This window comes from Diorhabda sublineata, chromosome 2 (genome assembly GCF_026230105.1).
Source record: "Diorhabda sublineata isolate icDioSubl1.1 chromosome 2, icDioSubl1.1, whole genome shotgun sequence".
Lineage (NCBI taxonomy): Eukaryota > Metazoa > Arthropoda > Insecta > Coleoptera > Chrysomelidae > Diorhabda > Diorhabda sublineata.
Genome location: NC_079475.1, coordinates 974,849 through 991,196, shown reverse-complemented (window position 1 = coordinate 991,196; position 16,348 = coordinate 974,849). Strand labels below are relative to the sequence as shown.

At 30.2% G+C, this 16,348-nt stretch overlaps 2 protein-coding genes across 3 annotated transcripts in view; both read left to right on the top strand.

Annotated features, from left to right (window-relative positions):
- Positions 1–1,102, top strand: part of LOC130453473 (alpha-N-acetylglucosaminidase) — a 33,172-nt gene extending 32,070 nt beyond the window's left edge. For both annotated transcript variants that reach the window (XM_056793251.1, XM_056793252.1), the window contains exon 17: positions 785–1,102. In XM_056793251.1, coding sequence (XP_056649229.1) covers positions 785–836 — 52 coding nt within the window. In that variant the 3' untranslated portion in view covers positions 837–1,102. The remainder of the gene's footprint in view (positions 1–784) is intronic.
- Positions 1,103–12,615: 11,513 nt separating this feature from the next.
- LOC130440447 (uncharacterized) overlaps positions 12,616–16,348 on the top strand; it is a 39,856-nt gene continuing 36,123 nt past the window's right edge. Inside the window, exon 1 of the mRNA XM_056773590.1 lies at positions 12,616–12,777. The gene's annotated coding sequence lies outside the window, so the exon portion shown is untranslated. The remainder of the gene's footprint in view (positions 12,778–16,348) is intronic.

Below are 16,348 nucleotides of genomic sequence, written 5' to 3'. Positions count from 1 at the left end.
ATTCAAGCTTTACGTCATTAATTTTGGCAATTGGAATAACGGATGTGTGCGCTGGTGAAACAACACTTTCTTCTTTGACCAATGCGGCCGTTTTTACTTGATTTCTTTGCTCAAACGTTGCATAATATTCGCCGTTGATAATTTTTTCTTTTTGAAAAAGCTTATCAATGAAAGTTATCTCAGGCGCATCCCAAAAAACTGATGCCCTGACCTTGCCTGCAGATGGAATAGTCTTCGCCTTCTTTGGAGCCGGTTGTTCCTCTTAAATCCATTGTTTTGATTGTTATTTTGTTTCGGGTGTGAAGTGATGAACCTAAGTTTCCTCCATGGTTATAAAACGGCTTGATTTCTGTGAACCATTGCCAAACACTCAATGGAAACATCAAACGCTGGTTTTGTTCCATTCTGAGTAAATAGGTATCCATCTTGAACATAGCTTATTTATGTCCTAATTTTTTATTGTTATGCCTCTGTACCAAACTTTGTGAAATATCTACTTTGTCTGCTAGCTCGCGCATTTTCAGTCAACCATCATCCAGTACCATTTCTGGCATCTTCAAACTTGAAACATGTGCTGTATAGATTGTGTACTTTCTAATACAGTGGTACTACCTCTATCTCTAAGTCCGGCTAGGTACTTCTGGGACCATCCTCCAGAAGGTACTTAGGAGAGATTTGCAATCCTTTCATCATTATCTGAAGCTAGTGGTAGTTAGTTTGGAATCTCAATTGGAAAAATGTATTTGAAATAATTCCTCATATATTTCTTTTTATCGTTTTCCAGATATATTTCTAAATTAGTTAAGGCCGCAAAACGCAAATTAAAACTTGAATGACACAAAAAATTGCTCAACAGATAGGAATTTTACTACTATTTGTAATTACGTTTCGAAAATCAACAATGATTCACGATGATTAGTCAAGATTCAACCAAAAAGTTGTCTAAATTTATCAAAAAAATCATAAAAAATATGTAATACTTTGGGGTTTTAATTGTAAGATAGTATTTTGAAAAAAATTCAATGTCACTGAGCTATTATGAGTAGTTATATCATATTTTAGAATTGGTCGATGAAACAAATAAATATAATAGTTTCCACAATATACGTTTTTAAATTCAGTAGAAAACACTTTTCCTGAATCGTCATGTGATTTATTTTTTGATGAGACTACAATATATTAGCAGAAAAACTAATAACATCCGCTTTTTGAATTAAGTCATTGTTTTTGAAGTTAAGCATTGATTCTGTGTAATTGGTACATCTAGAACGTGGCACAAAATTGGAAAATTATATTTTCATTGCACCTCGTAGAACGTACGCAGCTTTTGAACCAATTTTAAAGCAGAAAATGAGAGATCCGTGCATTAGTAAAGCTGCACACGAAAGCTCTGAACTGCGTGCTATTATGTCCGAGGCAACTTTCTCATTACTGTCCTTAACCGAAAAACAATGAAAAAAGTTTTATCGATGTCGTTTGAATTATTAACTGGGAACTTTCGAAAGTTGATGTTTTGCCTGAATTTAAAAAAAACACAATATTCTATTCTTCAGCGTTCCACTCATAAATTTAAATTTTTCGAGTTTTGGTGGAAAATGAATTGCATCACTAGCTTAACCAACGCTCATGGAAAATATTACGTTGGTCAGCAACTAAAACTGAGTCTGTCTTCTATGCTCTAAGCTCTCCAAGTTCCTGGTCAACTCTGGATCGTCTATAAATCCAATTGCTCTCTTCTGTATTCAGTCGGGCATCTTCAGGGTATGCTGCCTTAGCTAATTCTACCTCGTGACTACACCTGGATAAACCCAACAAACGAAATTTCAGTGATAGTTAATGTCCAGATGTAGGTAAATAATTAGAACTATTCAAAAGTGAAAAACTTATATTCTGATTCAGCAAACCCACAAGCTCCTGCTCAAATTTTTCCGAATCGGGGAATCCGCAGATCGATAGAATGGCCAGCAAGATCTTCTGTTCTGACCCTACCAGACTTATTTCTGTTATATGTATTAGTGAACGAGATTTATTGCTAATGAAATGATAACAAAACTAAATAAATAGAAATAGAAAAGAGATTTTTTGGCTATTTCAGAATTGTGTCAAAGCTAACACTAGCTGCTATTACAACTTCAATTGATAGAACTGATAACGCTGCTAGATTCATCGCTCTTCTCAATTAGGTCTCAATCAATTTTAACTTTGAGAAGCTTCTTTCAGACGAAGCTGTACTGACGAGAACTGTAAGCATGAATTAAATTGTTATATAAACATTAGGATATATTTCTTCCTGTGGTGATTTAATGTTCATTTCAATAATGTTTCACTGAATCTTTCAAATATTTGTTGTAAAATGATTGACGCGGACATAAACATAATTCTTGACGAGTTTATTGATACCAACTTAAACGTAACCGTTTCAATACTCCTATGTAAACGAGTCAAGAATTATTTTAAGCATTTGTTTTGTTTCAATACAATTCACTTGTAATGGGCGTACGAATACCAAAATAATGGCACTCGTAAATTATATCTAGAGCATTAAATCTTTAAGACAGTTGTCAAATTTGACATGATATTTCAATTCAATATGTCGACTCTTCTTCATTCTTCCAGCTTTAATGGCTTTAATTGTACTTTGATTGTCTATATTGAGCGTTGCCTTCACTTCTTTTTCAGTGGATTCTGTGATACATTTACCGGTCTGATGAGATGCAATAACATCTAAACCGGCGATGCAAAACATCGATGGACGCTAAGTTATTATATTACTTTTTCTATGTCTACTGGTATGTCTTAAATCTTTTTCTCGAAGTTTATTGTATTTGTAAGTCATTTAATATTAAAATACACCAAAGTAGATATTAATAGAGGGTGATCACAAAAATCTTTGTCAGTGACAAGTCTCAAGAAGCTTTACACAAAATTTCAACTTGCTGTTTCACACCATATTGAACACCCACATATAGCCTTGATTTAGGCTCGTCAGACTATTTTTTCGTTCGTAAAGCTGAAGGCTGGGTTAAGAGGTGAAAGATAACAGCGACAATCAAATTAAATAGGCTCAGATCTTAAAATTTTGTCATTTTCGATAAGGGTCGATGATTTTAAATTCAGACTCCATTGTAGATTGTGCGACTACTGATTGTCTTCTCGATGTCCAGGCAATCAGTCCTCCAAATAGCATAATCACATATCCTGAAGTACTTTTTCTTCTTATTTCTTTGGTTTTGTCTTGGTCTCAACATCTCCTATAAAGTCAGCCTCACAAAAGACTTCTAGACTTACATGATAAGTAGAATAGACTTCCTATACCTTCTCTATAAATCAACTTCATGTCTTCTTCGCTTTCTTGTTCTTCATTGTGTTCAATTATGTAGATATTAGTAGTTGCGCATTAAATTAGTCAAGCCTGAGATGTTGAGCAACATTGAAAGACATTTCTATACCAAATTAGCATGCTATTAAGACGAAGCTGAAATTGTTAGTGATACCAAGTTATGGTCTTCAAAGACTGAAGATAAACTAAGTATCTGAAGACGATAACTTGGTTATCGAAACGCAGTTAAATATTGTAATTGTGAGTTTTGGTGTAGTGGTGAATATGAACAGTGTGATCAAACTAGAGGACCCAAAAAATTTGTGATATACAGGGGGTTACATTTAAAATAAGAAAACTGTACGTAATTACTTTAAGCTTGTTATTATCTATCTATCTGGCTATTAAAAAAATTATTTGGAATTCTTATAGTTACTAAATACGAAAATGATCATCCTGTATTTTACGTGGAATGATTAACAGCATTAAGAAGTTCTTTTTTTATAAAACACAGCAGTGTAGACTTGATTCATAAAAATATTGCATGTAAGATATAATTTTATAACGCTTTAATGTTTTGTATGAGTTCCACATTGAATAAAATCGATTTATAGTCAGGATTTTACCATATAAGGACATGTAAGAATCTATACATGAATGTCTTCGGTTCGTAAAGAAGAGATTAATGTGTCTCCGGTACTACCATTGTTCAAGAAAGAATGTCAATATGAATTTGAGCTCATTGGTACTAAAGATACCAGAGCGATTCAATAAAACTGTAATATTAACTATTTTCTTCATTTCATAGCTGTCGTTTAAGTTATATCAAAATCTGAACGAAATACAGAAAATGCACATTCTGATCCATTTATGCCTATAAATTGAAAAAATGGTGGATTCAATTTTGAATTATGATTTGAGTTTAAGGAGAAATTTTCCCCAACACGTGTATTAATTAAAATTTGAAGGGTTTTTATTTTAGGTGGTGTTATCTAGGGTATATTAGAATAAAACACTTCGGCGGGTTCGTTAAAAAGTTTATAACACACGCAAAAATAAACGTTAACAATGTAATTGAAAAAAAGAACTTGACAAAATGAAATAACGGTTTGTGTTCACAAGTTTTGATCTGATGAATAATTCAAAGTCAAAAGTTTACAGTGCATTTCTATGCACGCAAAATTATTCTTGATTTTAGGTCTCTTCTGTTTTAAAATTAGTTTTATTTCAATAATTTTTGTAAGATTCAAATTGAAAATCACTGCCCAGCCATTCTGTTATGATTTGAGGATCCGATGCTTTAGATTTGTTCTATGCTTTAAATTTGTCTATGTAGAAAAAGAAAAGGAAGAAGGTTGAGTGATGAGTGATGATCAGTTATGCCAACATGGGAATTTTTCCCCTAAATTTAAATAATGGGATTTTTTCTTGGTCAAAAGTTTGAGGGTATTTTTTTTGCTTAAGCAAGCTAGACAGTAGAGCTTGCAGAACAATAAAATTAAGTTTTGTTCGTTTCATCAACTCAAACTTTAAACAAAAGGACATCACAAAAAAAGCTTAGAGTATCTTACTGTGAATTAAGGGAATTTTTAAATATGCTTGGGGAAGAAATTTCAACCAGTTGGCATTACTGGTCATAATTCTAATATGGATACATTAGAATTCTAATTTGACGTTTAATACGATATTATATCTTAGTGATAATTAATGAAGATATAGAACTGACGTTATTAATCATACAATACATAAAATTCTCAAGATTTAGCCCTGATTTGGCCCTTTATTGAATCCAAACTTGAAGAAATAATGTATATAACTGCAAATATAAAATCATCTCATACACAAATATCAAATATCGAATTTGGAACTCAATGTTAGACAGCTTAACATTTTTATCAATGTCACTCTGCAATTAAATCTTAGCAGATGTTTCAGTAAACTAATTGCCGTTTTCTATCATAAAACTTTTCCTCTCTAGAGCTAAACAATTCGATTTTTACATTTTCTATCATCAAAAAACATAGCGAATGCTCCAATATTTATATTCTTGTGAATTAATCAGTGGGTGACGTGGTTTTTTACCTATTTATGCGTTCAACGAAAGACGATCCCATTAGAGGTTGCTATAGAAACTACGACGGAGCTTTTAGCTAACACGCAAGTTGATAATTACTGTGATATACATTCCGACGCGCCCTGTTGTCAGGAAGAATAAACAATAACACATAACCGAAGTTGGTACGCAAATATTATTTTAAATAATGGATCATCCGACAGGAAAATCAATTTAAAAATACTCTTGAATTGTGTCAATGAGATTCAACAAATTATATGGAAAGGGTTGCGGCATCACCAAATGATTATATTACATCACGAGCGTGGAAAATGACATTTAACACAAGAGTGAGAATTCATATTTTCAAAATAATAATTTATTCCATATTATCCACTCACTATAATTGTAATTTTGTTCACAACTAACTTGTTTAATTGGGCTCTAACCAAGGGTTCAGTTGTCAGCATCCATAATACTATAAATAGAAAAATGTAGTACATAAAATTACCACGATATACCTTGACACTTCACATTAAACCTAGGAAGTTTTCAAGTCATTCTACAAATTAGGGTCAAGTTAATGTTTTTCTAAATTATTTTTTATACGATTTCCATTCGTTAATCAATTGACACTGTCTTTATTTCAACACTATACACTACACTAACTTATAATAATTACTTTCACCTAATTAATTTAAGGAATTGTCGGTTATCGTCTTTTGGTAAACTTTAGACGTTAATGGTACGCAGGATCCAGCCCTGGTTTCCTTTTTGATCCTCCATTGTAACTGGTGTAATTTCTCCATGGCTGTATATATATATATATATATATATATATATATATATATATATATATATATATATAGCTCTGTGTTACTTTCGGATGGATGAAGGAATACTTCTTCATATCCCACTCAATTAGATCTGTTACTAAAGTCCAATTGGAAATAATGAAGATTCATTAAGTCTCCGTTTTATTCGATATCAGCTATTTACCTTGTGTGTAAACATTTTTGTACCTAATTTCATGATAAATGGTAAATGATGCGTGGGTTTTTTAGAAGAAAAGGAAGTTGCCTATTTCTAGTAAGCGAGTGGAATATCTACATTAGTATGATTAAATAATTATCATAATCAGTATTTAGTTCGTTCACAAAGTTGAATGTTTCATTAGGCGATATAAAATTAATAGTTATAGACGAATGAATTTCATTTTTATTTCATTCTATTTGAATAAATTTTTAATAAAATACAAGTCAATTTTTGTATGTAAAAAATATCGTTAGTCGACGATTTTGGGAGGTTTTCTCATATTATAACTATGCTGGAATCTCTGGAACCATTGGTGATATACATACTGAATACACTACATCAACATTCACAACTACACTGTCTGACGCGCGTTTAGATTCCAAGTTATCGTCTTCAGAGACTGAAGGTACAACTTTTTTCCTTAGAAATCGCATATCTATACTATTTCTTTATCTATCTTTTTCTATATGACTGTCCATGTCTCAGATCCATGTGTCAATATGAATATAACTAATTTTCCATATATTCATATTCCATACTTTTTGACTCAAAACTGTGTCTTAATTGCATTGAATAATCTTTCCGCTAATCCAGTCTTGTTTCAGTTTTCCATCATGTATTTAAACCCGTTGTACTATTCTATAGTTGATTCTTCTAATTCTATTTTCTGTGTCTTCTTTGTTAATTTTATCGTTCATTATCTGTGCACTGTCGATGTATAAGGGTGTGTGAAAAAAAAATATTTTCATACAGCTTTGCATGTGAAGTAGGCGTTAACTGAGAATGATGATAATTCTTGAAATTAGGCAATTATCGAATGTCCTAAGCATAAACATCTCTGTTAGAAGATCACTTTGTAATAATGGGAGTAGCCAGAGAAACAATTCCCGATATCTTTCGACGTGTTGAGACGTGCATTTAGTTTGATAGTAAGTCAGAATCTGACATAAAAACTGTCTTGGTCAGATATGATAACTGTTCATTATGGGAATGACGTCGTGAAAGCTTTGACTCTCGAATATTCCGTTTATTGAGAAAACTAAAAAATATTAGTGAAATTTAAAATATAATAAAATATAAATTTGTGTAGTTATAGTGTTAAGTTCAAATGATTAAATTAAATTGGGCTTATCCTGTATTAAATTTTTATTTGGTTCCTTGGACCACTATATCTTCATGGTTTTTAATTTCATTTCGAACATTTACTTTAGTTTAACTTTTAGTTTTGTTCTTCTCTTCTTAATGTAGTGAATATTTTTTAATTGACTAAAATATTTCAATTTTTGATACGTTAAATTTTGTAATTCGTTGTTCGCCATCGGCAGGTGACAATTAAAAACCATGAAAATTTTTCAAGTTTTTTCAAGTTTCTACAAAAACCATTAATTTGAGATATATGAATTTATCAACGAAGTCCCCTTAATTTGAAGCGTAGAATCCAATGGTAAAGAGAAACATAAATGTTACCATTTGAAAAAATTGAGTTTTCGAAGTTTTTAGATAGCGAAACTCAACACCATTTTCTAAAAACCCTATATAAATTTTTGCCAAGTTTTTCACGGATTTTCAGAGCTGTGAATGTTATTTGTCCAAATCTAAAAATTGGGAGATTGATAAAAAATTGAGGTTTCGACTTCGAAATACGAAGAAAAATTATTAAAAAAACTAATTTTAAAACAGACGAGACCCAAAATCAAGAACATTTAGAAGGATTAATGTATCAAAAATTCTAAGAAGTGACAAATTAAATAAATTTATTCAAATTTCTTCAACTTCTTTTTTCTTAGACCTATTGATATGTTAATGTGTCTGAATGTTCTTGATTTAGATCTCATCTGTTTTAAAATTAGTTTTTTTTGATAATTTTTTAAAAGAAAGATAGAAATTGTCCTTTCGAATTTTTTTTCTATCTTCTTTTCACAAAATATTTTGATGATGATTCAAAGAAAAGTCGAAACGTCAATTTTTATCCTTCTTTTAAAAAATTATCAAAAATAACTAATTTTGAAACAGAAGAAACCAAAAATCAAGAATATTTTAAAACATAAAAATATCAAAAGGTCTAAGAAATAAGAAGTTGAAGAAATTTGAATAAATTTATTTAATTTCTTAATCCTTCTGATATATTAATACTTCTAAATGTTCTTGATTTTGGGTCTCATCTGTTTTAAAATTAGTATTTTCAATAATTTTTCTTTATATTTCGAAGTCGAAACGTCAATTTTTTATCAATCTTTTTTTAAAATAAAAGAAAACCTAAAATCAAGAACATTTAGAAGGATTAATATATTAAAAGGTCTAAGAAATAAGAAATTGAATAAATTTATTCAAATTTCTTCAACTTCTTTTTTCTTAGGCCTTTTGATATGTTTATGTTTCTAAATGTTCTTAATTTAGGTCTCATCTGTTTTAAAATTAGTATTTTCAATAATTTTTCTTTATATTTCGAAATTGAAACTTCAATTTTTTATCAATCTTTCAAAAATTATTAAAAAAACTAATTTTAAAATAGAAGACACCTAAAATCAAGAGCATTTAGAAGGATTAATATATCAAAAAGTCTAAGAAGTGACAAATTAAATAAATTTATATTTTTTAAATATCTTTTAACATGGACGTAAATTCGTTGAAGAATTTATTATTTTTCTAAGTGAAGGAATCGGTTTTTGTAACAAAAAACGCGGTCATCACAATAATAAATATCTATTATTGTCAGTAGTCCCATGAGGAATCGAAGAATTGAGGTGAGAGGTACGAAAACTCACCTGGCCAGGTTTCGGTTCAGAGATTAAAGAAGCGTGACACGTATGACGGTATGCGTTGTGGTATATTTTTCTTTGACCGACCATATTGTATACCCCCGTGGGGTTTTATAAAAAAAGCTGTTTGCACCATTACACCGTTTCGTAACTATGAAGATATTGAATGTTAAGGACTTACATCTTAATTTTCTACGAATGCGGTGTTTTTGTGTGTTCAAAACAGTTTCACAAAAGTTGTTTTAAATGGTAAATTCAGTCAAAAACTGTTATAGGTACAGGTAAGTATGCGAAATCGTAAAAGCGCAATGGTTTCCACTAAATCAGTACACCTTAATTTACAGGGTTATGTTAGGTTAAATTTCTTTTATTATTTTCAAACTTTCAAAATTTTATTTGAAAATTTGTAGACACAAGCTTGTAAAAACTGTTTTTTATTATTTTTCTGTCATGTTCGGTGAAATTTTATCTTGTTAACCTACAAATGTAGTCTCCCATCGTGGTTTCAGTGAACTGGTCTTGGTAACGTCTCTTAAATTCCACTATGTCTTGATTTAAGCTCCCATATAATTTTCAAATGATATAAAAGTTCATGACATGTCAGTGATTAACTCTTGGTACTTCTCAGCTCTAGGGTTTCCAAGAAAACTATTGACTTGAAAATGATCCAGGGTTTTTCTCTTTTTCGTTGAGTAGCTTTACAAAAATACCATAATTTTTTCGTTTGAGAACCAACAAAGAACCAACAAAGATTCCAGCCCATAGGCCAAAATAACAAATTAGACATAATATAGAGTCCAGATTAAAGTGCTGAGGAGCATAGTTAACTCCTTTTGGTACTATAGAAACAGAGACAGATTTAATCCAATTCCAAGCGATACTAGTTAACTCGACTTCACTTTTTGGAAGATTTAAGTCTCTTATTAAGTCATTGAGATCTTGGAAATTGATGAGACGTGGTATTTTTGGTTCAGATTCAAAAACGAATTTATGAACTTCGTGATTACTTGAGGTATTTATTGCTTTTCCAACAATAGCAGAGCAGATACTAGATTTTGTTGATGTTGATGGTAGGTCAGGATAAGTTGTATTTATTGAATTTTTACCTCTGAGTGGATTAACAATCCAAAAATAACAATCAGTTTAATGTTCACTTGGTTCCCTCCAAATTCTCGGTACTACAAACTTTTTAGTTCTTTTCTCACCTGACGTAACGTAATATAAACCTAGTTCATGTTATTATAAGATAGTGATTAGAATAAAAAAGCGAAATTAACTTACTGTGAATATTGTATCTGATACATGTGAAGGATACAGTTTTTGCCTTGATTTTTGAGTGGTAGATCAAAGTAAGCTTGATATGCCTCGCAAATATCTTAATTTGTCCTTTCTCTCTCTCTCTCTCTCTCTCTCTCTCTCTCTCTCTCTATAAGTTCAAGAAATTGGTGGAAAATGTAATAAAACGAGTCTGCATTTCGTTTACAACTTCTTGTAATCATTTTGCACAAAGTGATACAGTGCAAAATGATATGAAAGACGTTTTTTCTCTATAATATTCAAACACCAACTGTCGTACACAACAAGCATTAAAATAAATACTGTTCACACGACTTTTTACTTCTTTTTCTACACCAATAGCGAGCAAAAATCGACTTTGATTGGGCGCGAAAATCAAATTTTCAAAAGCAAATATTTCAAAAGTTTTTAAAAAGCAAATATTTTCGAATAATAACCAAATTTCTCTTTATGTATATGCTTATTTATGCAGAATTTATTAATTATAACCCATGCGGGAAAGAAAAATTTCCTTACATTGACTAGTGTTGGAAAAGAAAGAAGTGATATACAGTGCGTCTACTTAAGTTGGAACCATATGGAAAACTTTCTTATTAGTAGTTTTATGAAAAAAACTTATTCTTGACAGAAAGTTTTACATAGTTTAAAAGTTGGAATGCAATTTTTAAAGCAGTATGCGAGGTTTATCAAAAAATTTGATTTTGTGCAAGAGTGAAGTATCATTATTTTTTACAATTCAAAAAAATGTTATAAAATAAAATTGTTTTGAATTAAAAGTTATATTAAAATATGAAATTGTAACCATTTATTGTGAAAATTCATGTGATTATTCACTAATCATTCCTTATTAATTATTGAACAATCTTTCAATTTACATACGTGTACATAATAATTATTTATTGTAGAAATTGAGAAACTCATACAAAGAATATTTAGCAAACAGAAACAAAATTAAATTTTAATTCAATGTCTTACAGCTTCTTACAGTTCTTTTATCAAACTCTTGTATCATATTTGGAGTAATTTTTTGGCAAATAATCCTATTAAAATAGTCTACATCATCAAATGGTCCTCGCTGATAAACCTGCCGTTTTGAGTAAAAATTAAGGAGGGTCAAATGAGCAGACCTAGGAGGCCAAAACATATCTGAATACCTGTGAATCACCTTCCCATTAAACATATTTTCATATGTACTATGGATGTAAGCACCGTCTTGTTGGAACCAAATTGTCATAAGTTCTTGTAACTTAAGGTCGTCCAAAAAACAATTTACTTGATTTTCTTATAATTGTTAGTATCGGCATTTAGAGAATGTCGAAAATAAAACGTGTAACTAATTTATTTTTGTACACGCCACACCATGTTTTAAAAGAATATTTGATCCTTCGTTCGTTTTGGGCATTTATTCTTAAATTTATTTTCTATACGTCCATTAGCCATAAATTTATTTAAAGTTTTTGCCTATGCCTAAAGTTTCTAAACAGATACCTATTATTAAAAATATTTGCGGCCTCTCTAATATTTTGTAATTGTCTCCAACAATTAACACAAGTTCTATTTTTTCTTCACGATTTAGTGAATTTGCTTTCTGTATTAAATGACTGTAATTGCATATTTGAATATAACTTTTAATTCAAAACAACTTCACTTTATAACATTTTTCTGAATTGTAAAAAATAAAGACACTTCACTCTTGCACAAAATCAAATTTTTTAACAAACCTCGTATACTGCTTTGAAAAATTGATATCTGATGGTTGCATTTTAGCTTTTGAACCATGTAGAACTAATAAGAAAGTTTTCCATACGGTTTCAACTCAATGTATAAAAGCGTTTGTACACGTCCGTTTTTTTCACCGGACAACGCACCGTATTTTTTGCCGTAATTGTGGGGTGTATGATTTATAACGGATGTGTATACATGCATTGGAACATATTATTCGCCGGACAGGTGTTTAGAAGATGTACACACATCCATTATAAATAATACACCACCGCGAATCCGGTAAAAAACACGGTGTGTTTGCCGGTGAAAAAAACGTACGGGTATAAGCGCTCTAAGCCCTATTATCCCCAACGCTAACGAGTAACGAGCCAAAACATAACGGTGCAAATGGCGTGAAAATCCGCTAGCCGATGTTTCCTTCACATTCACACACTAGTTGCTGTTAAAACTTTATGGAGCTTGGTGGTCGAATTTAATACACCAGTACGATTAAATCGAAGTTATTCGTGGAGTTTGTGATTTGTGTGACATAATTTTCATCATCATCAGTGGATTATTTAGTTTGAATTAGTTTTCGTTAAACCTAAAAAGTAAGTACAATATTTTTGTATTGAATTTTCAAAAGTATAAATCGCAGTACAAGTTTTGTAATATAATAATAAATATATTCTACAACTCTTTTTGTATACCATCTAAAAAATAAGAGCAGTACCTATTAGTGAAAAGTTGGGGGTTGAAAGTTTTATATATTCAAACATCTGTTAACATAAAATACATTTTAAAACTGACAAAACTTAGTAACTAGCGAAATATTAAACGATGTATTATTTAAATAAATTTTTGATATTTAAGCGTTTTTTTTGTTGAATTATATTTAATAAGGAATGAGGGCAATCTGCCCACGTAATTTGTGGTAATAATAGTTTTCGTTTGAAGCTTAGTTTCTACTATTTACGTTCATGACACATCGTTCTTTATAGAAAATTATTCACGTCACATCCTCTTCTCTACATTATTACTATTTCTAGAATAGAGAAAAATATAGGGCTGGGATAATAGTCCGGTCAAATTAGACCAAAAAATAAGAGTGAAGCTACATAAATTCCCAACAAGCTGAAAATCAGTAAAATTGTTTAATATACAATAAAAAATAAAATTTGAATGTTCTCCATCATTTCCGTGTATGGAAAAAATTTTATTCGAGGTCAAAAGGGAAAAAAAGAGTTTTTCTTGATTGTCAGCAAAACGGTAAGTTTTATCATAAAAATACCTTGGACTAAAATTGTAGATCATAAAATTATTTATTTATTTTATTTTACGAGCCACTGTTTCTGAGATATAACGATTCAAAAAGTTGTAAAAGTTATTATATTTTGAGATCTACTGTCAATATCATCGAACTATAGGAACATCTTCAACAATTGATAATTTATTTGATGAACTTATGACAGTTTCCAGCATTCAACAGAAATTTCTTACTAATACTCACAAGTTTCGGTTCATTTCAATGTTGTAAGAAAAGTTTACTTCTGAAAGTATATTAGTGAAACCATTAAATACGACAACTTTCACAACTTTTTGAATCATTATATTTCAGAAACAATAGCTTGTAGAAAAAAAGTATTCCTACGTTTTTTGCAGATAATTTTATGATCTACAATTTTTGTCTGAGGTATTTTTATCATAAAACTTACCGTCTCACTAAAAATTGTGAAAAACTCATTTTTTGACCTCCGACCTTGAATAAATTTTTTTCCATATACGGAAAAGATGGGGAAGATTCAAATTCTATTCAAATGTATTTTAAACAATTTTACTGTTTTTCAGCTTAATGGAAATTTATGTAATTTTGAATGTCTAAATTTATTGTTTAAATGGAATTTTTAATAGTTTCAGTAGTTAAAAATAGTAAAAATAGTAAAATCTCTTATTGTATTGTTGAACCTAGGAAACTTATCTTAAATAAGTCAAGTAAATAGTTACTAATTTTGTCAGTTTTTTAGTTATCAGTCGAAAAGTGAAAAATTAATTTCAAACTCTCATTAAAGTCCAGTCATTTTAGGCCAAATTAGGTGGATATCTCGGACATTTCCAATTATGAATATTTGTTTTTATTCATCTATCTCAAAATTTGAGTATCATTCATTCAAAAATTAAATTAATTGAATATTAACTACCGTATAATAGTCCAGTCATTATTGACCTAGGAAAATCGACATACCCAGTATATTATCACGTGAAAACTTGGAATCTTAAAACTATTATCAAAATTCGCATATAAATGAATGTTGGCAAGTTTTAAAGTCAGGTGTCGAAGGTCACAAAAATCGATTTTTTTACATTTTTGCAAATATCTCATTATCTATGTATTTTACGCTATTTGTATTCGTTATCAATATTGTAGAGAAATCAATACAACTTTTGTATTAAACGTTTTTATATACCATGGACTTTTTTTGAGATAGAGAGACTAGATCGCGCGGTTAAAGAATTATCTGAGCTCAATTGGTAGTCCTGATCCAGAACTCGTGATATTTAGCTTATAATTTATTGGTAATTTTATAATTATTATTTCTCATTAATTGTCTGTTTTTGTTATATAAAAATCATATTTTCAATCGATTTTTTACAAATAACTCAAAAACTTTAGATTTTACCAAAAAAACTGTAAGGTGAGTTACAACTTTTAAAAATATACAAGAAATATCTGCAAAAAATGTAAAAAAATCGATTCTTATGACATTTGACCCCTGACTCTAAAACTTACGACCATCCAATTATAAGTGAATTTTGAGGATAGTTTTAGACGAGTAAAATGTACCTGCCTGTAAAGGCGTTTGGTTTAAACAGGGTACCAGACATAAACTGAGCTCTTTTTGTACCCTGGAAAACGAAATTTCAACGAAAAAACCATAAAGGAAAATACATTTTTTGCAAATAAAACAGAGTAAAAAAAACATTTCAATTCCAAAATATCTTTATAAATAATAATCGTAGTCAGAATCATTTGTACTAGAGTCAAATCTTCATGATAATCAGCTGCACAGTTTTTGCAGTTTTCCTTTATAACATAGCCCGTTCGAAAAGCAATTTTCACTATTGTCAACCTAACCGAAATTTACTACATCGTGAATGTCAAATCATGTTTCATCTTATGCCCGGTAGAATTTTTCAAAAACAAGAAAACTTTTTACAGGCCGTTTCGAAAAAAACACCCTATTTTCCAAAATTATACAAGATGTTTAGACAACCAAACAATACGTTGAGTAATAAAACACCGTATACCAAAACGAATCGATTGTTCTTGGATCCAAATTCGGATGAAAGAAGACATGGTTTTGGTACAAAATTTGTTCAAAAAGTACCAAATAAATGGATAGTTTGCGACGCCTAAAACGTTGAGATTGTTATCAAGAAGTTTAAAGCAAAACATTCCAATCGCTTTTTTCTTATGATAAAATCTAAAACTAACAAAAAGTTGTTCGAATTACTGGTTATTATGTATCTAAGTCTGTCAAATCGTTCCTAATGGAAGCAACGAACATCATCGCAATATAGTTGACAGAACTTTTTAATATGTAATTAATTTTCTAGAAAGTAAAATGAAGTATCCACAATATGTTTCGAAACTTAGCAGTTATTTTAAAAAAGAAAAAATTGATTAAAAAGAAAATCGATAAAATAATTGTTACCGATTCCAACGAATCGAATGAATCATTGAATATTCAGTCACGTATCTTTCAAGTGTGTCACCATTTAAATTTTAAATGATGATTTTGTGGTACTGCTTGTTCATTTTAAACACCAGATATTCAACCACAAAAAATATAATTCTTCATGGAAGCGGTACGATACTTTAAAATTTATATCGGATTCTTTCATTTATTCTAAAAAAGGTCTTTTTAAAAGCATATTCGGAAGCTTTTCTAATGCTAGATTCTACGTTATATATTTCCAAAATATGACGAATTTAGTATTTATATCTAAAATGGAGATCCAAAGTCTTATTGCCCGATTTTCCTCATTTTTTCTTAAAATCTGTGGAAAAAGCCCATGAACAATACCTCAGAAGTACGGCTCTCGTAAGAAAGAAACTTCACATCAAAAAATACGCTTATCAAAAAGGCAAGTCTACCAAAAGTTGGAGCCTAGTTGGAGACA